This window comes from Ochotona curzoniae, unplaced genomic scaffold (assembly GCF_017591425.1).
Source record: "Ochotona curzoniae isolate NIBS_2020 unplaced genomic scaffold, NIBS_Ocur_1.0 contig_908, whole genome shotgun sequence".
In the NCBI taxonomy this organism is placed as follows: domain Eukaryota; kingdom Metazoa; phylum Chordata; class Mammalia; order Lagomorpha; family Ochotonidae; genus Ochotona; species Ochotona curzoniae.
The window spans coordinates 21,588,414-21,613,182 of NW_024466607.1; the positions used below are offsets into that span (position 1 = coordinate 21,588,414).

The 24,769-nt window shown below is 46.4% G+C and overlaps 1 protein-coding gene across 5 annotated transcripts in view; it reads left to right on the forward strand.

The window, feature by feature from the left end:
• FLNB (filamin B) overlaps positions 1–24,769 on the forward strand; it is a 131,151-nt gene that overhangs the window by 59,477 nt on the left and 46,905 nt on the right. For all 5 annotated transcript variants that reach the window (XM_040994691.1, XM_040994693.1, XM_040994692.1 and 2 more), the window contains 14 exons: positions 5,733–5,851; positions 6,592–6,669; positions 7,277–7,439; positions 8,248–8,445; positions 10,891–11,028; positions 12,605–12,731; positions 14,345–14,481; positions 15,754–15,947; positions 16,826–16,939; positions 17,724–17,867; positions 18,117–18,240; positions 18,495–18,655; positions 19,557–19,647; positions 19,873–20,042. In XM_040994691.1, coding sequence (XP_040850625.1) covers positions 5,733–5,851; positions 6,592–6,669; positions 7,277–7,439; positions 8,248–8,445; positions 10,891–11,028; positions 12,605–12,731; positions 14,345–14,481; positions 15,754–15,947; positions 16,826–16,939; positions 17,724–17,867; positions 18,117–18,240; positions 18,495–18,655; positions 19,557–19,647; positions 19,873–20,042 — 1,958 coding nt within the window. The remainder of the gene's footprint in view (positions 1–5,732; positions 5,852–6,591; positions 6,670–7,276; positions 7,440–8,247; positions 8,446–10,890; positions 11,029–12,604; positions 12,732–14,344; positions 14,482–15,753; positions 15,948–16,825; positions 16,940–17,723; positions 17,868–18,116; positions 18,241–18,494; positions 18,656–19,556; positions 19,648–19,872; positions 20,043–24,769) is intronic.

The window sequence follows — 24,769 nt, forward strand, 5'->3', positions numbered from 1 at the left end:
AATTAAGGCATAAAGAGCCTGCTTACGATAACCTTATCACTGGCTGTCCAGTTTCCTCATTGTTAATGTGAGACAGTTTCCTCTCACGGTCCTTTTTTCTAGAAAATGACCTCGTGCTGCAGTGTGGGAATGTGACTGGTTACTGCCCTTTCCTTCGTTAGCTTCTTTGTGAATGTTGGATACCTAACAGAGGAAATGTACTTTGGTTTTCTCATGCATTTTTTGCATTGTCTTATTGTGATAGAATTTACGCAACATTTGCCGCTTTAACCATTTTTAGGTGTGTCCTGTGGCAGTAAGTGTCTTCACAGGGTTGGGCAGTCACTTCCTTACTAGCACCTGTGCATCTCCTAACCCGAAACCCAGTGCCTGTTCAGTGATAGTCATCCTCCCACTCTTCATTTCTGCCTGGCACCTGGTGGTGTGTTCTCTACTTTCTGTTTCTGTGAGTTTGCCTCTTAGAGATATCTCACAGCACTGGAATCATGCAAACATCTGTGTTTTTCTGTCTGGCTGACTTCATTTAGCACATGTCTTCAAGGCTCATCCATGTTAGAGCTTGTGTCAGAATTTCCTTCCTTCTTATGGCTAAATAATATCCATCATATGCTTATGTCATATTTTGTTTATCAACTCATCTGTTGATAGAAGCTTGGGTTGTTTCCACCTTCTAACTGTGGTGCATGTTCGCTGCAGTGAATATGGGTATACAAAGTATTTCAGTTCTTGGGTTATATGCCTAGATGTGGAATTTCTGGATCATTGGGTGATTTCTTGGATTGACACCTCCCCCTCCCATTTTAAGTGGAATGATAGAACAATCACTTTAGCTGGAGGACCAGGACCTGAGACTGCATAGGCAAGACTGTGAGATAACTTTTCTCACCCCATATCTCCTTTGTGGCCACACCAGCTTGCATCTGACATCTGAACCTAGGAAGAGGGGCATGCTTCATCTTCTGTTTCCAGAAATGTTGGGGGTGAGGATCAATTCTTTTTATTCCTTGGGTGTTGAGTTGGACCCACTTCCATTGGCACTTGCAGATCCATTCAATGAGCCCGGACTTGCTTAGTTGCAGGTTGTTGAAAGAAGGGAAGGCTGGAGGGTGTAGGGTGTGGATGTACAGCCACAGACAAGTCTTTGTGGTGGGACTTCCTTGCAGGGTGAGGTGTGTTGAAGGCATCCTGGCATGAACTAAAGCAGAAACGTTTCCCAGACATGAGATTGCGTGTGACATATTGCTGCCGTGATATCTCTTGCATCTTTGTAGTCATGGGGACCCCTGAGTATGCACAAAGTGAGCAGTTTTGCAAGAGTTTGCAGGCTATGGGGATGCAATTCAACTTCCTAACCGATCCTGGTTAGTGCTGAAAGATGACCCGTAACAGGGCTTTTTGAAAGTCATTCTTCAGACTGGTAGAGCCTGAGCAAGTGGGTATTGTTTTTTATGTTTGAATCTATTTGTTCAATGACCTGGTCATTATATATATTTTAAGGAAATTAAAAGTGTGGAAAACAAAACAAAACATTGAAAGCCTGCTTCTCAACTGTTTATTCCTTCCTTCAAAGCCTTTTTTTTTCTATGTTGAAATGAGTTCTATTCTTCATTTTACCCTTTACAACCTAACTATATGAGTTTATTTTACTATGCCACAATCTATTATAACATTTATTCACTAATATATTGAAAAACTAATATAAATCAGAATATAGTTAAGAGGTGACCCAGTATCTTCAGCAACCTGATGGCAAGGAAAAAGAAAAGCTAGAAAAGCTAGAATGAGGGAGCGGCCATTTAGCCTAACAGGAACCCTTGCATCCCATGTTGGAGTATGTGGTTTCTGTCCTTGGCTGGGCTTCCTGACTCTGGCTTACTGATAATACAGATCCTGGGAAATGGCAGAGATGATTTTGGAACCCTTGCCACTGGCAGGAGACCTGGATTGTATACCCAGTTCTTAGCTTTGCTTGCGCTAGTATGGACATTAGCACTGAACCAGGAGGAGAGGGAAGACTCACGCAGATCTAATGTGGATATAGGCGTCCCAAGCAGCACTTTAACCACTGTGCCAAATGTCAGCCATTATAGTGAATATTTATGGGTGAAAAACGTGAGGCTCAAGATTTTGTGTTAAGATAATGTAGGAGGAAGGCAGAAGTGATAGTGAAGATAGAGCCAGACCGTCTATGAGTTGATAGATGTTGACCCCATGTGATAGATTGTGAGTTCATTAGACAGTTCTTACACTACCTTTGTGTGGAATGTTCCATGATGAAAAGCTTTTTGAAAAGTAATATTTCAACTGTTACTTCTTTGAAGATGCAGTAGAAGAACTTTTCCTAATTCTGTCTGCTCTGCACCATTAAAACGCCTTGGTTTTATATAGGAAATAACAGAGAGCTGGCTCAGTCCCTAAGCAGTGATGGTAGTAAGTCTCCTACATCTTCTCTGGACTGAAAGCCAGACTTGGAGCTGAGGCAGTGGACAGCTGGGAGAAGGCCAGTGAACACAAATGTTAAAGCCCCAACCAAAGAGAGGGCAGCCAGCAAGCAGAACACTTTCAGACAACAACTGCTTTTATTCCAGCCAAATACTACAGAAAGGATGATGTCCCTCCCCTTGCCTCTGACACCAGAAAAAGCAACAGAAATGACCCCATCTAAGCAACAGAGGAAATGGAAACATGAACAGAGTCTGGGGAATGTGTGGGGCTGTAGCAGAACATCCAACATTCATGTTAGAGGAGCCATGGGAAGAGTGGAAGAGGGGGCAGGACTGGAAAACCATGGAAAGATATGCATAACAGCTGCAGATGCCCCAAATCAGACATCCACCTGCAGACTCCAGAAGCTGGGTTAGTCTCAGTTATGGGAAACTGAAGTCCACACAAAGACACCTCCAAGACAAGACCATAAAAGTCCCTAGAGGGAACTGACACCTTTGTTGAGGGGGACAGATTGTCTTGTTAAAAGTCACAGAGACCAGAAAGAAGTGGCATAGCATTTTATAGGTGCTAGAATACGAAAAGGAATATCAGCCACAAAATCATTACCCAGGGAAGTGAATCTTTTGGAATGAAAGAGAAATCACACTGTTGGAGGCAGGGAAACTGAAAAATTTTCACCAGCAGTCCTGCCTAAGAGGACAGCTAAAGGAAATCCTGTGAATAGAAAGGAAGCAATAAAAGAAGAACTCTTGGAAAAACAGGAAGCAAGAACGTGGTAAGCCAAAGTAAGACAATACACTTTCTTCAAAAACCAAAAACTCCCAAAATTCAACTGAGGTGAAATCATCTGAATGGTCCTAGAACCGTGACAGAAATTGTATTTGTATAGTTTTAGAAAGATTTATTTCATTTATTTGAAAGGTAGAATGATGGAGAATGGAGGTGAGAGAAAGTGATCATCCATCCGTCCTCTACTTCACTGCTCAAGTGGCGACAGTGGCAGGGGTTGGGCCAGGCCAAAGCCAGGAACCAGAAACTGTGTGGAGCTTTTTCTAAGTTTCCCACATGGGAAAAAGGGCCCGGGCACTGAGATTGTCTTTTGCTATTTTCCCAGGCACATTGGCAGGGAGCTAATTGGAAGTGGAGCTCGTGTACTTAAGTTTTTGAAAAGGCAAGCTGAAGGTCTAGACGATCCAGCAAAACATTCATATTCAGAACATCTAAGGAACTCTCAGTAGTTGAAAATAATCCAATTAGGAAATAGGCACAAGCCTGGAACAGTTGCACTGAACACGATGTGCAAATGATGAAGACGCCCATGGAAAGATGTTCAGTATTGCTAATCATCAGTGAAGTGCAAATTAGAACCATTGTACAAGCCTCCGGAGTGGCCCCAGTAGTGATAGCAGTGGATGCCGGTGAAAACGGAGAGAAATTGGACATGGGTTACTCCTGCCTTACTGGTGGAAGTGTAAAATGTAATGTGTAAAATGATATAGCCACTCTGGGACACGGTTTGGCACAGAGCTAAGCATACAAGTGGTACATGACCCAACAATGATTCTGGCATGCATCCCAGAAAAGTGACAATTTGTAGGAAAGCTGGTTTCTCTAAGTTCTTATTCAAAACTCAAGGACAAAACTTGGCTTGCTGCTCTCTTCTCCTGTTTTCAGTGCTTCTCCTCCATCACACCTGCACTTGTGAATTTTCCCCACAAACTTAACTCTTTAACTCTCTATGGACCCCTTCTGGGTGTCCTGTAAATCACCCCAGTTCTGTCACTTCCTGGAATTATCACAGGTTTAAGATTCTGTCCCTCAAAGCTGCTTCCTGCTGCAGATGCCAGTCACAAAGGCTACATACAACTTCTGTTAGATGTGGTTACAAATTGGAGGTTCCCATGGTCCCCTAATGAGGTCTAGTAATATGTGAGATTGAGCTCAGAACTCAAGCAAACTTACACACTGGTTTGTTCTACAGCTAAGATGGTAATATAGAGGAAAACTGCCAGTTGAAGAGGTGCATGGGGTGAGACTGGAGAGGGTCCTAAGCGGAGGGGCTTCATTCATTGTAGATGGGATGCACCACCCTCTGGGAAGTCCTGTGAACCCCAAACACATGAGGGATTTCTAAGAAGGTTATATCATTTAGGCATGATGACAATTCAATTGTTGTGAGCCATGCCCTCAGTGTACCTGCAAAGAGTATTTCTGGAGGAAAAGGCCAATCTCCTACAGTTACATACTGTGTGATTCTGGATGTTTGTTGAACATTCTTGAAACAATGAAATGTTAGACATGTCTTGAACATATTAGTAGTTGAAGAAGGTGGGGTGGGTGGGAAGTGGTGTGACTCTAAATGGGTGGCAGAGGTGGTGACAGTGTTCTGTGTCTTAACTGCATTATTATCAACCCTGGTTATTTAATTTTAGCTTTAAAAACTTTAATGTGAGAGGTGTTGGGGGGGGGAGCGTTAGTGTTGACACCTCCCCTGCCCTACACCTACCACTTACCTCACAGATAGAGCCCCCATCTGCTGGCTCATTCATTCTCCAAATGCCTACAGTGGGTGAGATTTGACGAATGCTAGGCTGTGTGTAGACCAGACTGGGCCTGAAGCCATGAGCTAGGAACATGGTTCAAGACTCCTATGTAGATGGTAGAAACACAGTTGCTTGAGCCATTACATTGCCTCTCATGGTCTACATTACTCGGAAGCTGGAGTCTGTGCTTAATATCGTGCCTTTGCACACTGATATGGGCATGCTAAGTTTGGGGCTGACCACCTGACCCTGACTATAATACAGTACCATAGTTTTGTACAGTGTGCCATCAGAAGAACTGGGTAAAGTATATTAGATTTTATACCTACATGTGAATCAATCTCAAATTAACTTGCTCATCTTGGTAAAAGTTTAATAGTAGAACAATGTAAAAAATTTTTAAATGATGTAAGGTCATGATCAAGAAAAAAAATGAGCCTTCCTTCTCTGCACCATATTACCTCCCTTAGGGCAAGCCCTGCTGTTTGTTACCAACCACGTGACTCCTTGCAATTTTAGGTTCCTACCTGAATCACTGAATAATTCTAAGTTGGAAGTTGCCGCAGGAATAACTCAGTCACAACCTAAGCTTTGGACTTCTTTGCTTTCCTTGGACATAGCAGTTGGTCCTCATTATGCACAAGGACTGTAGGACTTGTTCCCATCTCTCAGCTCCCTGCTTGGGGAAGTCTTGTACCAGGGTGGCCCAGCTAATAATACGCTTGTGTGAATTCCTGACAGGAATCGAGCCCACTGGAAACATGGTGAAGCAGCCAGCTAAGTTCACTGTGGACACCATCAGTGCCGGGCAAGGAGACGTGATGGTGTTTGTCGAGGATCCAGAAGGGAACAAAGAGGAGGTACGTCTTCACCCCTGTAGCATTCTAAGGAGCTCTGGGACTTGTACCAGGATCTCTACCTCTGCCTCTACCTCTGCTGCCTCTTCAGTGTTCACAGCGGTGGGTTAGAGCAGTTAAAGTAACTTGGTCCAGAGGTGTGCCTTGAAATGTAATTTAAATTAATTTCTCAAGAACACAGTGTTTACTCCTATTAAAGTGCACTTGGTTTTAACAAATTCTAGATGCTAGAAGCCAGGATACCAAGTTGATCCTTGCTCTGTGCTTTTACACTGGCCAGTCTTAGATCTTCCCTGAAGACAGAAAGAGATTGCCCATCTTGCTGGTTCTCTCCCCAAGTGCTCACAATAACCACGCATAGACCAGGTCAAAGCTGAGAGCCGGAAACTCAGTCTGAGTCTCTCTAAATGGGCAGCAGGGATTCAGCAAACACTTGCGCTGTTGCCACCTGCTACCTTGCAGGGTGTGCGTGAACATGAAGCTGGAGCCGGGTAGAGCAAGGGCTCTAATGTAGGCATCCCAGATAGCGTGTGTGACCTGCTGTGCCAAATATCTGCCCAATGCTGCATGCTTTTATCCTTTTTGAGTCCAGGCCATGTGTGTCATGGTGCGTTGTACAGCAGGGGCAGGAAAGGAAGGTCCTATAGGATTTCTGACATGGCAACTTGCTCCAGGACTTTGGCTGACATAGTGTTACTCACACCTGACACACTTCTGTAACCATCACTCCAATTCTCTCCCAGGCACAAGTGACCCCAGACAGCGACAAGAGCAAGACATACTCTGTGGAGTACCTGCCCAAGGTCACTGGGCTGCACAAAGTAAGATGAGCTTCCTGGGGGTGGCTTGGTTGCTTTTTGGGCTTATTTCAGTATGTGCTGAAGGACAACTGGGGGAAGAAGATTGGCTTTCTTGAATTAATGCCTCATTTCTTATTTCTGATGCTGAAAATATCTGTGCTCGTTGTAGAAACTATTGAGTCCCTAACAATCAGACTGTATACTTTAACTGCTAAGCTCTATGGCTTAGATTTTTACAAGCAGATTCTTTGCAATTTTGAAAAATTTTTTTCAACTGTGTACTGGCATTTTCACGATTGCTGCTCTATGCTTGGAGTTTGAATACTACATTATATGAAGTGTGTGAAAGATTTGTTTGTTTAAAAGGCAGACCAATAGCAAGAGAAGGAGAGCATTTCTGCCCTAAGCTTTAGAGTTTGCTCAGTGCTGGCCCTCCAGACCTAGCCGTATGGCTGATGGGACCATGTGTCAGGCCTATTGAGGCTGCTGAACTTGGCCAAGGGTTTCTGGCCCCTTTGCGCACGTCCCTCTGAGGAGGGTTGAAGAGAAGCTGGTCAGCATATATGGCTTGATGGTGGTCTTGCTGGGTGCAGAGAAAGATTGCACATTCCTCTTCTGTCTCTTATAGGTCACAGTCCTTTTTGCAGGACAACATATCTCTAAGAGCCCGTTTGAAGTGAATGTTGACAAAGCCCAGGGTGATGCCAGTAAGGTCACGGCCAAAGGGCCAGGATTGGAAGCCACAGGAAACATCGCCAACAAGCCTACTTACTTTGACATCTACACGGCAGGTAAGGTGCCTTCCCCTCTGGACCAGACCTTCAGGTTTTCATTGAAGCCTACAGCCTGGAGGCTTAGGACACCCCACCTTCTGTCTTTTTAGATCAAAGAACAAAAACAATAGCCTTTCAAATTTGTTCTGATTGTAGATATTTTCAAAATGCACTCAGTGTTGATTAATAAGCAGTATTTGTATTTCTGACCTAAGTATTCCAAAGAAACAGGGTTTTTAGAATTATCTGCTTAACAAGATTCTGTGTGAGATCTATGGACTGCATTAAGCATACTTCTTGAATCATCAGTTTTCTTTTCATTGTAGAAAATTTAGAAGTAGAAAATGTAAAAAAGGGAAAAGTTCAACCATCACTCCACTCCCATCACCGCAAGACAGTGCTTGTTAACTTGGATGTGGACTTTCCCATGCACCTCTCTGTTCCCTGCTGTTTGCGTTTTACACTGCTTAGCACAATTTAAAACCTTTGGTTCATAAACAAAAATTTTTTTCTTCACTTTATTTGAGGGAGATTGCTTGATTTAATTCATTCCCCCAAATATCCACAACAGCCAGCTCTGTGCCAGTGGAAACCAGGGACTGGACACTCAACCTGTCTCTCCCACATGGCTCGTGGACACCCAGATTCTTGAGTCATCATTGTTTCCCCCCATGGAGCACATTAGCTGGAAGCTGGAGTTGGAAGTTGAGCCAGACTTGAACCCAGACACTCCACTGTGGGATTTTTCACTGCACAAACCCCCTGCCCCTGGCAGCAAACTTTCTACGAAGAAACTCTGGCTCATGGTTTGCTCACTGTCTTATAGGAGCTGGCGTGGGTGACATTAATGTTGAGGTGGAAGATCCCCAGGGGAAGCACACTGTGGAGCTGCTTGTGGAAGACAAAGGAAACCAGGTGTATCGATGTGTGTACAAGCCAGTGCAGCCTGGGCCCCACGTGGTCACAGTCTCCTTTGCTGGGGACGCCATCCCCAAGAGTCCCTTCATTGTGCAGGTTGGAGAAGGTGAGTGATGGTACATGGGGACTGACTCTGCCGCTGGGCTCTAATGCCAGGAGAAAATATCGGGGCCAGCACGAGCTTGTACCTGTCCCCATTTTACCAGGTGAATTTCATTGTTAAATGGTCACCTTGTCCTCCAGACATCGGTACCATGTCTCTTAGAAGCCATGCAAGGGAACTTGGTGCTTCACTTGTGTTAACTCATTTCATCCGCTCAAAGCACCTACATGCATGAGTCTTCATCCTCAGAGAGAGAGAGACGGGATTGAGGCAGTGGGAGAGTGGGTGTCTGGAACTGAGGTTAGCAGCTGCAACAGGTGTTCTGTCTGCACTGCAATAGCACTGCTACCTCTGTCACATGGTACAGGTGCCAGCATTGTGTCCATTTTGCGTGTGGGAACATTTAGATAACGTAAGGGGTCGGTCCTGGAGTCATCAGGAGAAGTTGCCCCTGTGGTCTCTGTCTATAACCCTTAATCTCTGCTGAAGCATGAAGTTTTCTCTAATGTAAGACTCTCCTTCTCATTCTGTTGCCCCCTTTTTCATTTGTTTTCCAACTGTACCGCCTTGTCTAACTGATACTTGCCTCCCTGTTCTGTCCTCCGCCTCTGGGTCTGCAGACTTGGCCTGCTCCTCTGAATCCTGCCTCTGGGCCAGCCTGGACCCTGAAGCTGAGCACGGGGCCAGAGGCTCTTGCTTGGTAAGGGCTGGTTGGGTGGGGCGTCTTCGTCAGTTCTTTGTGCTGCGTGTGCGTGTCAGCTGAGCCAGAGCTGTTGTGAGTTCAGGAAGTTCCTGTGTGGGCATTTTTGCAGCTAGTCCAGCCAGACCTTCCGCAGCCCACACTCTAACACCGCTGAAGCCTGGCTCAGGATTTGATGCACAGGACAGCAGAATTAAGATGTTTTTCTGTCAGTCTCTTCAGCTCCCGGTGGTGTCTGTAGGAACTGACCAGTTGCCCTTTGGATGCCCACTTGCAGGCCTCCCCTGTCTCTGTGACTGTGGGAATGCACATGTGAGCCCTCTGAGGAATTCTCGTCATCCTGTTAAGACTTATTTCTGGAGTAGCCAACTTTTCTCCCCTAGACAGAAATCATAAAACAGCACAGAAATGCGCATATGCTCTTAAGCCAAGCTCGTTTGGTGTAAGTCACAGAATTGGGACCAGTTCCTTTTTTCCGTTAGTGTCTCCCAGCCCTTTCTGTCTTGGACAACTTTCTTTATTTCTGGCCTATTTAAAATAGCTCACCTACCACTTGTATTACTAAGTATTTTATTAGTGGATTTATTTTTCTTTCTTTCTTTCTTTTTTTTTTTTAGTCGATTTCTTTTAAATGGTTAGCCTTTTCCCCAATGATTTTATATTACCAGAACACAGAACCCAGGTCACTTGCCATCAAGTGTCATTGTTAACTTAGGCACACCTGGTAATCACTCAGCAGTACCTGTCCTTCCAAGGGGGAGTGTAGAGCTCTTTTGGAAGCAGGTATTTGGAAGCAGATAGGCCACTAAGGGCATGGCAGGCAGCTGGGGTCTCACAGAGGAAAGGCCACCTTTTGGGGAACAGAGGAAAAGCCACTGCATAAACCACATGACATTTTCTCCATGATGTTTATCCTGTTTTCTCCCAAAGGCAAAAGTTGTCCATGCTGGCCAGAGACACCCTAGGGTATAAAGGCATCTTCCTACTCCCCCTCCCCCAACTGCCCTGGGGAGCAGTGGTTCTGTGGCCCTATCCGGTGAGCACAGTAAAAAGGAACCCTCAATCCCAACTTTCATACTTCACAACTTTTTAAAACCAGACCAGGAAGCCCGGCTGGGAGTGGTATTTACTGCTCATGGATGCCCTGGTGGCCGCCCACATTCCAAGGCTTTTGTATCAGAGGTCAGTCGGCCTGCGCCCCAGTGGAGCCAGACTGGGCTGCCTTTGAGACCCTTGTTGTTTCTGCCTGACTGTGCGGAAGACAACAGCCATGTTTCTAGTTCTATATAAGTGTGTCTGGCCCAGGATTTGGAACCTAGACAGACATTTTCAAGCACTGCAGTTTCCAAGTAGAAGTGGGGGAAGAAAAAGTATGGTTTTCCCAAATATGGGCTCTTGAGGTTTGAGTACAGTCCAACATTTGGGCTTCAGAACCTGCACCCCTCCACCTGCCCATGAAAGGGTCAGCCCTGGTACCAGGGGCACAGCATGGATTCACTGCGCTCTCCTAATTTCTATGGTAAAGTAACTCTACCTTCATCCTTCTGTGGTGCCGCTGGACAGTTGTTATGTTGTGTCCTTTCTTGCTGGCCTCATGTGCTCCCCAAACGGGACCTCTGGCTTGGGGAACTGCTACATAATCTCTGTGCAAAGCAAACATTTTCTTGGCGGGTGGCTCCCGGTTACCATGGCTTTCTTGACCAACTAAAGAATGAAAGGTTGAAAGGATGTCAAAACTTTGCTTGCAGCCTGCAGTCCAAATGCCTGCCGGGCCAGTGGCCGGGGTCTGCAGCCCAAAGGCGTCCGAATCCGGGAGACTGCCGACTTCAAGGTTGATACCAAAGCTGCTGGCAGCGGGGAGCTCAGTGTGACAGTGAAGGGGCCTAGTAAGTGTGCTTTCCTTTCTCCATCTCTTGAAGTGATTTTGGTTGACTTTGTAGTTGTGGCATATGAGAGTAGTGATGGATTAATAAGTTCTACCCTGGATGTGGGCTACCACACTGAGTGGGAAGACTTTTGGTAGTGGATAAGCAGGGTACAAAAATTGGGAAAAGGCTGCTGTCAGAACAACCACCCAAAAGAGGCCCCCCTCCCCTGCTTTTTTTTTTTTTTTTAAGTTCAAGGAGATGGAAGTTTGGAGAGGTCAGCTCTTGCCACAGGTCCTCTAGCTTGTAGGCATCTGAGCCAGAATTCAAACTCAACCTCCAAACCCAATGATTTTCTCACTATGGGAAAATTACATTTTATGGACTATGAAATTATGTCAAGTACTTAATTACTACCCATCTGTGCTTATAGAAGGAAAGTAAAATTCTTGAAGCTTAAGTTTTCTTTGTAGTTGAGCGCCCTCCATTCTCACTCCCTCCTACCGGAGGAGGAAAGAGGCAGGGAAAAATGTCTTCCTTATTCCCACATTTGCCCCTGGGAGAAAGAACAGCTCAGCATTTTCAGGCACAGGTGCAGCCGCTGTGGTGGTTTCCTCCTTTATGGAACCTGGAGCTTCCTATACCCCATCCCCTCCTTTCCAGTGGGGCTGAAGCAGGCGGTTCAGAGCTTTACAAAGTTAATATTCAATCTTAGCACCAAGCCTGGGGGCAGGCTGTACCCTGAGGGTGGCCTGGGTTCTAAACAGCACAGACCTGAAGCCAGGCTACTTTAGGACTGCCTTTCCTCCCAGCCTGTTGTGACAGGAGCCAGGCCGGCATTCTGTTCCACCACCACCACCCCAACCTTGGAGATTCGCTTGACTCAACGGCTTTCCCAGCCAAACCTCAGGGATCAGCCTGAAACAAGTTTCTGCCTGATGACTAGGTCTGGAGTTTGTGGTGGAGCATCTAAAACCTACTCTCTCGTGCCTGGCAGATGGCGTACAAGAGCGCTCTCCCGTTATCTGCCGTGAGTTGAGGAAGATGAGTTGGGACACCTAATTTTTGCCACATATTCATAAAGGCTCACTTCCTCCCCAGTTTTTGTAGGTTACTGAGACCAGTAATGACAGTTACTAATATGTAACTGAGATGGCATTTATCTTTTTTTTTTTTTTCCCCAAGATTCATTTATTTTCATTTTACTTGAGAGAGGAAGAGGAGATTGATAAAGGCCTTTTCTTTCTACTCACTGCAAGCTGGGATCACAGAAGCAGGAAGCTGGAATTGGAAGCTGGGACTTGAATCTAGGCGCTTGGATATGGGATCTGAACCCCCATGCAGTGCTGTGCCACTCACTCACTGCTGCATTGATGTTTATCCAAGGGCCCCTGCTAGCTGAGAGAGCTAGGAAACCTCTCATTCCCCCACATCTTGAAGCAGAGATGGAGTTGTCTAGCTTGGGAATCAGCTCCTCCATCTTAGGGGATCCCAGGGTCTCCTTATCCTTTCCTGGGCAGCTTGTGTTGTGGGCACAGAGCCACCTTCCTGTGGACTCTCTCTGAAAGTTGCACACATGTGTGTTTCCCTCCTGCAGAGGGCCTGGAGGAGCTGGTGAAACAGAAAGCCTTTGCAGATGGGGTCTACGCATTCGAGTATTACCCCAGCACCCCCGGGAAGTACAGTGTTGCCATCACATGGGGGGGACACCACATCCCCAAGAGGTAAGTGCAGACAGTACCACATCTTACCTGTAGGCAGCATGCTTCATGGGGGAGCGGGGGTGGGGGGGTGGGGGGCACTCTCTTCCTGAGCAGGCTGTGGCTTCCTGAGCTACAGGAGGGAAAGAGAATCTGCTTTGTTCAAATCTTTGTGTTTTTGGCAGAGCTGCATACAAGCATTTGGCCTGTTCTCCACTGTAGCTTTAAGTCACTGTGGTTTTAGCTGCCTTGCTTGAAATCCAATGCTGGCAGTCAGAGTTGGTGGGTAGCCGGGCAGCCCGAGGAGCGGCTGTGGATAGTAAAAGGGCTATGTGTGTACACCCCCTTGCGTACACCCAGATGCCCTTCTTACAATGAATGCCTCTGTTCACGGATGCCCCAGGGCAAAAGCTGCTGTGGTTTACATGAAAACCATCTACGCGAGTGCTGTCAGAGACCCAGGCATGCGGTGTGCAGCTTTGCCTCGTAGGCGTCACTGTTGATCCCTTCGGTGCACATTTTCTAGCTCTCTTGGGGGCAACTTGAAACTGAGTAAATACAGTTTGCCTTGAAAAAGATCTGTGCATTGCTGCAGTTCCTGCTTACCCACTGGTGTGGGGGATGGTCGGAGAATGCCTGAAACCACAGGGAGAACTCACACAAAGTTTGACTTATAAATGAGGCCCGATAAGAGATGAACAGCAATAACTAATAATAAAGTAGCATAATAATATTTTACCCTAATAAAAGTTAAGTGAATGTGGTCTCTTTATCCCTTAAAATATCATGTTGTAATATACTTACTCTGATGATGATGATACAAGGCCATGCAATGCCTGACTGATGTGATGAAATGAGGTGGATGTTTATAATGTCAGGCTACTATTGACCCTCAGATAACATATATGTTGTTTTGATTTGTTTTAAGCTTATTTGTTGGGTTGGGGGGAAAGCAGGATGAGAGAGAGGAAGAGTCAGAGATGTTCCACAGTGCCCCGGAGTGAGCCAGGCCAAAGCCAGAGGCCAGGAACTCCATGGGGTCTAAGGACTTGGGCCTTTTCCTGAGGTTTCCCCAAGGGCATTAACAGGGAGCTGGGATGGGAAGCAGAACAGCTGAGATTGGGACTGGCTCTTTTAGATGGGATGCTGGTGTTGCACATGGCAGCCTAACTTGCCAGCCCTTCTACATATTTTGGACCAAAGTTGGCCTTGGAGAACTGAAGATAAACGTAGATAAACAGAAACTTCTGTTTAGGGTTCCTAGTATCCAAGCATGCTTTTTTAAAAGTCCTACACAGGGGACAGCGCAATAATTCATGAGTGGAATAGACCCTAATCCCCTGTGTTTTCTTGTGTCTGCTTAAATGGGGTACAGATTCACCTTCCTGGACATATAGTCCAGGGTATATGACTTGAGTGCCAAGCCGGTGGCCACCTGAGCTGCCTGAGGCAGCCATATTGTGGTATATTGTTGAGGTAACAATGGTTGTAAGGGAGCCTACATGGAAGTGCTTGGCAGCTGTTTGGGGCTCTGGGTGAAAGGATCAGGCAAGTGGAAAGAATGTGTGTGAGCAGTTTCTGGCTGTAGGTAGCTGCTTTGCTCCTCATTAGTGCTGCTTCTCTTCCCCTCATTCCAGCCCCTTTGAAGTTCAAGTTGGCCCCGAAGCAGGCATGCAGAAGGTCCGTGCATGGGGCCCTGGCCTCCATGGAGGGATTGTTGGGCGCTCAGCAGACTTTGTGGTGGAGTCGATTGGTTCTGAAGTGGGGTCTCTAGGTAAGTGGAGGCAGCTGACCAGCCGTTCCTGGGATGCACAGGCTTGTAGGGCACTGGGGTCTGGTGTTAGGCTGGTTGAGACTGGGTTTGAGGGGCTCACTCAGTCTCTTTCCTTGGTCTCCTGGCCTCCAGATGTAGGTGGAGAATCCCTCATGCCCCCTGCCTGGCACTAGCCTTCAGTCATCCACTAGAAACAGAGTGCTTAGAACATAGTAGGCACCTAGTAAATATTGTTGATAGATCTTTCCTTTAAGTGAATGGATAAATGAATGTATTTGGCTGATATTTGAACTTTGGAAGGTGAATCTGTTCTCTAAACCATCATTGTATATATTTTAAATTTTACATCAGGAGTCAGCAAACCTTTTCTATAAAGAAACAGATAGCAGATACTTCCAACATGTAGGCCATATGGTCTCTGTCACAATTATTGGTTCTTGCCATTGTAGCCTAGAAGCAGCCGTAGAAAATACAAAAACAAAGGGATGTGGCCATGTTCCAGTGAGACTTTATTTACAAAAATAAAAGCAGACAGAGAGCCAGATGTGGCCATTAGACTGTAGTTCAGTGACCTCTCTTAGAGAATAACAGTAAGCAAAATAGAGAAAAATAAGAGATCACATTAATTTTCCCTTCTTGAAAGATAATGTTACTCACCCTGGCCTGTTGTGGTCTTCTGGTCTAGAAATTTTATTTAGCCTCACATTATGTCCTTCAAGGCTTTCTTCGTGGACATAGAAGTACAAAGGTTGATTTGCTACATAAACTATTTGGGCAAATCTTTTTGTGCATTTGGTAGATCTAAAGTATGCCTTTATTTTCTGCTACTCTCAGGGAATTCCATTTTGTGTGTATAGCCTTTGTTAAATACTCTGATTGTTTCCAGGATTTTGTTATGAAAACAAAGCTGAATACATATCCTTGGTTATTTCCTTCAAGATAAAAACCAGAAGCAGATTCTGTTGTAGAAAGAGTAGATGTTGGTTTAAGGCTTTTGGCACTTGTACTCTGTATTGCCAACAGAAAGGTTAGCTAGCTAACCCTCCCTGTTACATGATGTATTTTTGTTTTAAAAATTATCTGAAACAGATCTTCCATCTGTGGCAGAGTCCAGGAGGCTTGCTTTGTGGTCAGGGCAGAGAGATTTCAACCTTCTAGCTGATAATGTGACTTTTCTCAGGAGGCAGAGAGAATGAGTTGGTAATAACAGAATTGATATGTTATACCATGTAATCAAGGAGGTCTTTTATATCCCTCCTCCCCTTCTCCCAGGGTTTGCCATTGAAGGCCCCTCCCAGGCAAAGATCGAGTATGATGACCAGAATGATGGATCATGTGATGTCAAATACTGGCCCAAGGAGCCTGGTGAATATGCCGTTCACATCATGTGTGATGATGAAGACATCAAAGACAGCCCATACATGGCCTTCATCCAGCCAGCCACTGGAGACTATAACCCTGATCTGGTAAATGAACTTGTGCTGCTGTCCACTCCTTCCTGGCTTTCTAAATGTCTGCACCTACTGGAAGACCTTAAGCTGCATGCTGAGAGATGGCAAGGAGGGAACTGGGGCCTCTGGAGGCAGACAGGCCTGGGTTCATAATCTGCCTCTTTGGCTTCTTCTGTTGTCTTCTGTAAAATGGGCTGTCCAGATGTCTGCTTGCTAGACTTTTTGGATGGTACAAAGAAGGTCTCGTGCAGAAAGCCAGCCATGGTCCTGTCCTGTGTAGAGTCCAGATTGCTGTGTTCTCACATCCCACAGCATTTTCATGCCACCTGGCTATCTTCTGTTTTAAGGGGATCCATAGAAAAAGGTGTTTTTTCCCCAGCTCCCTGCCCCTTGAATTGGAACCAGGTTTTCAAGATGTTCCTCTCAACCCTTCAACGGGTTGATAAGCAACAAGTCTCAGACATCCTGGCAGACCTGCTGTGTGTGGTTCTTAGCCCTCCATGGACAGTTGTTCATTAACTGTAACCAGTCCTGGCTGGTGGTTGCTCCTCTAACCACCTGCTAGTCTTGTGCTCCCTGGGGCTTCAGGCTTTTGGAATGTTGTGTCTGATAAGGGTTCTGTGTACCCACAAGGTGGGCGCGTTGCAACTGGACACAAACATCCAGTTCTTGACAGGCCCTCGGTCAGCTCAGATTTGAGGGCCTGGGTTTGTGTGGCTCTAAATCTACAGGTTTTATCCCCTCCTTGAAAGGACAATGACAGGTACTGTTTATTTCCTAGTTAATGGTAGTCTAGAGCATTTGGCTGTCTCCCATTCTCTCGATGCCGATGTTCATATAGGCATTTAGTTGAGGCATCACAATGATAATACTGTTCTGATCTTTTGCCCTAGGTCCGAGCATATGGGCCAGGTTTGGAGAAATCCGGGTGCATTGTCAACAATCCAGCCGAGTTCACTGTGGATCCAAAGGATGCTGGGAAAGCTCCCTTAAAGATATTTGCTCAGGTAAATGTCTAGGGGTGAGAAAATCTGTCAGTGTAGTGGGAAGTTACTCAGTCTCATCTGCCCATTAGAAATGAGGGTAGTGCCTCTTGGGGATATGTGAGGATTAAGTGAAATGAACAAGCTTATGGTTTGTATTCTATAGAAACAAAACCTAATCTTTACACTATCTGTAGTGTCTTTTGAAGTGGCAGAAGCTACTAGATCACATTGGGAGATTTGTACAGAATTTTTCTTTAAAGATTTATTTGAAAGGCAGATGGAAAGAGAGAAAGATTGATTTTCTGTTTGCTGGTTCACTCTCCAAATAGGCACAACAGCCAGGGTTGAGCCAGACAAAAGCCAGGAGCTAGGACCTTCTTGCAGGTTGCCCATATGGGTACAGGGCCGTCTTCCCACTGTTTTCCCAGATGCACTATCAGGGAGCTGGGTCATAAATGGAGCAGCCAGAGCTCAGATCAATGTCATATGGCATTTACCCACTATGCTACAACACCAGCCCCAAATAGGATTTTTGAATTGTGTTTATCTATTTTAAATTAAATTGAATTTGGCTAAGGATTTAACTGCAAAAATCAAAATTATAAGATATTAATTATCCGCAGCTTTTTTTTTTCTTTGCCATTTGTTTTAATAATTAACAGTAAGGGTAATATTTTGTTGTTGCACCGTGTAGTGGCTCTGTACAGTTTTGTTGTATAATCATGTGGTGACCTCGCTGTGTGGGAGATTGTGGCAGCTGCATTTGATGGAGACAATGTGAGGCTCACATCTGACTCTTTTACAGGATGGGGAAGGCCAACCCATTGATATCCAGATGAAGAGCCGAATGGACGGCACATACGCTTGCTCATATACCCCAGTTAAGGCCATTAAGCACACCATTGCTGTGGTCTGGGGAGGTGTGAACATCCCACAGAGCCCCTTCCGGGTAGGTTAGGAGGCAGAATTGGTCTGTTGCATGAAAATCCCGGTCATGTGCCAGGTCTGGGCTTGATACTCAGTGGTCAAAGTGGTTTTATGGAGAGAACTCACTGTTGGTGGTCCTTGAAGGATGAGGGACACTGACATCTGAGTACTCCAGCCCTCCCCAATGACTATTTATACCAATGTTTTCCGACAGTGTTTTCCTAGCTCCAAGTAGAACAGAGCTTGGTAACTTTTCTCCTATCTTTTCTAGGTCAACATTGGGCAAGGGAGCCATCCCCAGAAGGTCAAGGTGTTTGGGCCGGGTGTGGAGAGAAGTGGCCTGAAGGCTAATGAGCCTACCCACTTCACAGTGGACTGCACTGAGGCTGGTGAAGGTGAGCGGCAGCAGTGATGGTTGCTGTGTGGGGAGGGCTGTGGGTAACAGCCCACCACTGAGCCTTTCTGGTCAGTTCCCCGGGGATTCCTTTGCTAATCCCTTTTTCAAAACCCTCACTTTCCCATTACTCTCATCATGTTCTTCACTGGAAACCTCCCACTTGCTTCCCTGGGGTGGCAGCCTGAGCTAGAAGTGATTGCACAGAACATGCTGTTTCTTGTAACCTATTCCTAATGAACTGGTCTGTTCCAGGTGATGTCAGCGTTGGCATTAAATGTGATGCCCGGGTGTTAAGTGAGGATGAGGAAGATGTGGATTTTGACATTATTCACAATGCCAACGACACATTTACTGTCAAATATGTGCCTCCAGCTGCTGGGCGATACACAATCAAAGTTCTCTTTGCGTCTCAGGTGTGTGTTGGGACCTCGAAGGGGAGGAGGCGGGGGGAATGGGCTGGGTTCCTCCCAGCCACTTGTGTGTATTTCCTTTGTGGTTTTTTTCAGCAGTGGCAACTTAACTGAATAATTTTGTCTCTGGGTCTTTAAAGCCAACTAGGGCAACACTTTCTTAAACAGAAGGCAGGCGGTGGTAGTCAGTGATTTAAAGCACAGTTCTCTAAAGAGACTGGGCTGTTACAAGCACTCGTCGAGTCTGGGCTGAAATGTGATTAACAGCTTGTCTACTTTGACCTGCTTAGTGCAAGGACTTTGGCCTCCACCTTCAAGCTTCTAGAGTGAGAAGTATTTTGAAGTTTCAGGTGTGTGAGAAGCTGAGGTGAAAAGTGCCTTATAGCAGGGAGCTGGTAATTTATTTTAACCTTACATGGACAGAACGACCTCATGGTACATGGAGTGCCGGAGGGTTGTGGTCCTGAATTAATGCCATCCGAGTACCCTCTCCTGCCTTTCTTCCAATAGCATTCTTTCTGAAGAGTTGCAATGATTCTGTTTTGATTACTTCCTTGTATTCCCCGAAGTCTGTCCCTGGAGAATATTCTTTTCCTTTGATCCCATGTATTGTCGCTGTTTTTGGGTTTTATCCTTGCTAGCGCTTTCTTACTGCTAAATACCCAATTTCAGGGTGTCAAAAGCTCCCTGTTTTCTGTTTGACTTGTGAAGATTGGGGGTCCAGAATGTAGCAAGTGGCTGGAGGAAGCCCTTGCCTGTTGTGAGGGAGTACAACCTTGAACTGGAGGTTTGGCATTTGTCCCCAGCCATGTAGACATGCCACAGCTCCCCTGGGGGATGGGGCACAAGGCTGAGCTCTGGCAGTGGCTCCAGGGGGCCTTCTGAGACAGTGTCTCTTCTACAGGAAATCCCTGCCAGCCCTTTCAGGGTCAAAGTTGATCCTTCTCATGATGCCAGCAAAGTGAAGGCAGAAGGCCCAGGGCTCAGCAAAGCAGGTAAGAGGCCGGGGGTGAGGCTGGTTTGGGCCATTTACAAGGCCAGTGGCTCTGGGCGTGTTGGGGCTGAGACCTGGAGGCTACTCACCTCCACCTGTTGTGTGAGCGCCACCTTTTTGCTCCTGTGCTCCCTTCCCTGACTCTGAGGACTGAACCTGCCAGACTGGTTCTAAAAGTGAAACCACTCCGCTGACCTGTCTCCTCACCATGGGTATGTCCTTCCAGGTGTGGAAAATGGGAAACCAACCCACTTCACCGTCTATACCAAGGGTGCTGGGAAGGCCCCACTTGATGTACAGTTCAGCAGCCCCCTCCCTGGCGACGCGGTGAAGGATCTGGATATCATCGACAATTACGATTACTCTCACACTGTCAAGTATACACCCATCCAGCAGGTAGGGTCCCTGGCACCTGTGCTTCTGTAGGTTCCCAGCCAGGCCCCTTGCAGTGCGGTGGCAGCGTGCACTGTATAGCCATGGCTATTGTAACAGGTGCTGTCCCCTCGACCCCCTCCCCTACCCTACTTTCTGACTGAATATCATGGCAAGCCCACTGGATTCTGCCAGCAAGGTTGCAGGATCCTCAGGAACATGCCCGTAGCTAATCTTCCATCTCTATCTCCACTGAGGCTACTTTGAGGGAAATGCCAACTTTCTGAGATTTAGGACCTAACCTCTGCCTTGCTTTTATTTATTTATTTTTTAAAGTTTATTCGAAAGGCAGAGCGATAAAGAGTCTTCCTTCTACTAGTTCGTTCTATAAATAAATGGCCATAGTGGTTGGGGCTGGGCCAGGCAGAAGCCAGGAGCCTGGATCGTCCACCAGGGGTCCCACATGGAAGGCACCTGCATCATCACCTGTTGGTTTTTCAAGAACATTAACAGGGAACTCGATCTGAAGTGGAGCAGTCAGGAATTGAACTGGTGCTCATATTGGATGGCGGTGTCATGGACAGCAGCCTTTAGCTCAACCTTTACCTACCTACCTCTGATACACCTTCTCTCTCTTCCCTCGCTCTTTGCCTCCCATTTCTTCCCTCCCTGCCTTCCTCCCATCCATACCAGCTGCCTCTAAGTCCTTGATTAATTACTCACTGCGCAAGAACTGCTACGCCTGTGTTACTGTGTTTTCCTTGCCTACCCCCACTCCCCCACTCGGTTTCCCTTCTTTACGAGGTGTTACAGCAGGGTCTTTTCTCTCGGAGCCAAGTTTTCCCAGTCCCCAAGGCCCACAGCCCAGTTGATGGCAACAGATCGCTCCTCTTTTTGGAATGCAGGAATGCAGACAGAGCCTGTGGTCCAGGCTGGCTGACTGAGAGTATTTTCGTCAGGCAAGGCCTGAACAATGTACCCTCTCTATCCAAGCCCGTGTTTATTTGGTTAACTTTTTTTCCCCCCAAATTTATTATTGTTTTTATTGTGATGAAATACACATCGGTGCCATGTTGAATTGTGTCCCCAGGCGCAGTCCCTCAGTTCACTCTGTAGCTCTTTTCATCTCATAGAGCTGAAACTCGGCACCCATTATGTTTGTGTAAGATTTTGTTTTCCCTCATGTTCGCACCTCCAGGCTCTGGCGAGCAGACGTGTGCCGGTGTAAAAGGCTGTATTCTCCTTAGCTTTGCTGCTCTCAGCAGCTGTACTGAGCCTCAAAGATGCTTTCAGAGGGCAGCGTACCAGGGAGTGGGAAATGCCCCTTGTGGGACAATTAGGACAATACTTCCCATAGACACACTGGTTAGGATGCTAGCCATGCCTTCTGCACGTGAGGCCAGCTAGCCCATGGCAGGGGTCAGGGAGCATCGTAGAGATGTCTCCTTGGCTTTCAAGCGTCCATATCCTTGGAGGTCAAATCATTTCTTTAAGAACTTTCCTGGCAGCAGACAGGATTCACTGAGTGGGCATCCTGCATGCATCACTGGAAGTATGACTTCTGAATCATCAGACTTGCTTCCTCTTATGCCTTTTTTAGTCCTCAAAGGTTTAAATTGTGAAATAGGTATGACACAGAATGTACAATTGTGCTCCCCCTTTTTAAAGATTTATTTGTTTGTTTATTTAAGATTTATTTTATTTTTATTGGAAAGTCAGATATACAGAGAGGAAGATCTTCCATCTGTTGGTTCACTCCCTAAATGGCTCAGTGGTCGTAACTTCACCAATCGGAAGTCAAAAGCCCAGAGCCTCTTTCCGGTCTCCCTTATTTTGATTGGTCAGGCAGATAAACAGAGAGAAGGAGAGACAGAGAGAAAGATCTTTCATCAGCTGATTCTTTTCCCAAGTGGCTGCAGATGGCAAGAGCTGAGCGGACACAAAGCCAGGAGCCAGGAGCTTCTTCTGGGTCTCCCACGTGGGTGCAGGGTCCCAAGGCTTTGGGCTGTCCTCAACTGCTTTCCCAGGCCACAAGCAGGGAGCTAGATGCGAATCAGGCCTGCCAGGATTAGAACCATTGCCCATATGGGATCTTGGCGCATTCAAGGCAAGGAGTTTAGCCACTAGGATACCACTCCAGGCCCAATTGTGCCCATTTTTTAAAGTATGTTTATAGATTTGGAAGGGGGAGTCAGAGTGTAATTGGTTGGTGACAGAAAAAGAGAGTTCTTCCGTTTGCTGGTTCACACACCAGCTGCGCCCCCCTCCTCCTCCCATGCCAGTCCTGGGCCAGACACAGCCAGGAGCCAGGAAATCCATCTGGGTCTGGCATGTCAATGGCATAGTCCTAGGCACTAGAGCTGTCATCCACTGCTAGTGCACCACTTCCCAGGTATGTAGTAAATAGCTGGATTGGAAGCAGAGCAGCCAGGACTTTAACCAGAGATCTGATGCAAGGTGCTGGTATCACAAGCCAAAGCTGAACCCACTGCACCATAACCCTGTCCCTATCTTATCTGTTTTCAAGTGTTGAGAGCATTCAAATCATTGCACTGTCATCACCACCATCTGCCCTTAAACACTTGGGTCGCTTCCCTCTTTGTTGTGAAGACAGCTGCTCTGACTAGGAATGTGCAAAGTGTATAAGTTTACTGGATCCTTTGCACTTATCAGAGACCTGATGAGAAAATGAATTTGTACACTGTGTGGGTTGCCTTTTCGTTTTGTGGGTGGTTCCTATTTTCTTCTGTTGTGTAAGTGGAGCTTTTAATCCCCAGGCTTGCTTCTTTCTGTGATTTTTTTTTTTTTTTTTTTTGTGCTGACGCAGAATTTCTTATTAGGCTTTTGTAGATACAATTTCCTTTCCTCCTTAGGCTGCTCCCTGGTAAACAGGTAAATATTGTCTTGCTGTTGGTCCCCAGGCAGTTGGGCACCTTGTTACTGGGCTTATATCATCATTGTTGCCAGTTCTCCCCATTCATTGAAGGTATCCAAAAGCCATACTCGTAGTGCATGGCCACAATCCTAGAGTCACACAGATTCTTCCATGAACATTCTGTGACTTTGCTTTCCCTGTTTGTACCCGTTGATGTTCTGGGTGGGCAGTTAAGATGTGAATTGCACACATCACAACAGGCACAGAATTGGGTTCATATCTTGCATGGTTGGCAGTACTTTTGTTTTTCTTCATTGAAAGATTTACTTATTTTTATTGAAAAGTCAGATTTAAAAGAGAAGGAAATATAGAGAGAAAGATATCCATCTTTTGATACACTCCCCAAGTGGCCACAATAGGTGATCCGAAGCCAAGATCCAGGAACCTACTCCAGGTCTTCCACAGGGGTGCAGAGCTCCAAGGCTTTGGGCTGTCCTTGACACTTTCCCAGGCCATAAGCAGGGAGCTATATGGGAAATACAACATCCAGAACACGAACTGGCGTCTATATGGCATTCCAGCACATGTAAGGCGAGGACGTTAGCCACTAGGCTATCAAGCTGGCCCTGGCAGTACTTTTGTTTAGGATGCCCATCAATGTGGAAGTCAGAGTCCGAGCTGGCTTTGTGACGTTGGATGTAATATTAGAGTAGAAACCTCTTCCTGTCAGAATCTCCCCCATAGTCAGGTTCATCCAGTTTGGTGAGAACTGTTGTTGGAAAGTTGTGGGCCAGCTTCATAAGCATTTGGAGTTCTATAACCAAGTGCTGCCAATTGTAGGTCTGAGGAAGAGCCTGGTGAATTCCTGGCAGCAAACACTATTAGCATTAGTGATTCCCTCACGGTGCTTCTTGGGTCCCGGTTTTGGGTTAAGACTGAGGTTTACTAAGGTCACTTTCTCTCTGGCAGAGAAAACTTACAACATCTCTGCTGCTCTTCCGGGGGCTCCGTGGGAATAGGATATCATGTCCTGTATGTCTTTCCCACCTCCAGGCTGAGCACAGGGCCTGCAGCTCCAGGTGCTTGGTGTGGGTTAGTGCCTGGAAGGAGGCCACCAGCACTGTGATAGCAGAGGGAGCCGGCCTAAGAATTTGCAAGGAAGAAAGAGTGGGGCTGGCACCTTCTCCTCCTCCCCTTCCTCCTTCTTTGAACTCTTTCTTGAGGAGCAGCTGTTGAGCTGTGCTCTTGGATGTGGTAAAGAGAGGCCTGGGTCAGCCCCGACAGCTGTATCCTAGTGTAGTAGAGCAGGGAGCACCTTCTCCAGATGGTTTTAGGGAATAACTGGCCAAAAGGTTCCAGAAAGGCAGCTGCTTGGTGTCTGTGTGTAGCACAGAAGTGCCTGGCTTGGTGGGGCACTTCCCCCTTAGAATGCAGACTGTGCCATGTGAGGCTCCACAGCTCCACCTGTCTGGGGACCCAGGACCTGGATGGCCAGCTTTGCTACCTGTAATCTGCAGGACTGCTGCCCTACCTGCAGGGTTGCTGAGTGACAGTGTGCTGGTACTGCCCTGTCTAGAGGGGACAAGTGATGGCAGGACACAGTGGTCATGATCAGAGTTTGCTTCTTTCAAAATTTTTTTCCTTAAGATGTATTTTTATTGGAAAGGCAGATTTACAGAGAAAAGGAGAGACAGAAAGAAAGGTCTTCCATCCATATGGTATGTTGGCATCACAGAAACAGGCTTAACTCATTGCACTGCAATGCCAGCGGAGTGGAGTTGTTTGTCGTTTCTTGAGGGCCCTCCCAGAGATTGGACAAAGCCTTGACGCTTGATAGAAATGGGAGTGTTTCCCCAGGATTTTGCATTTGAGAAGG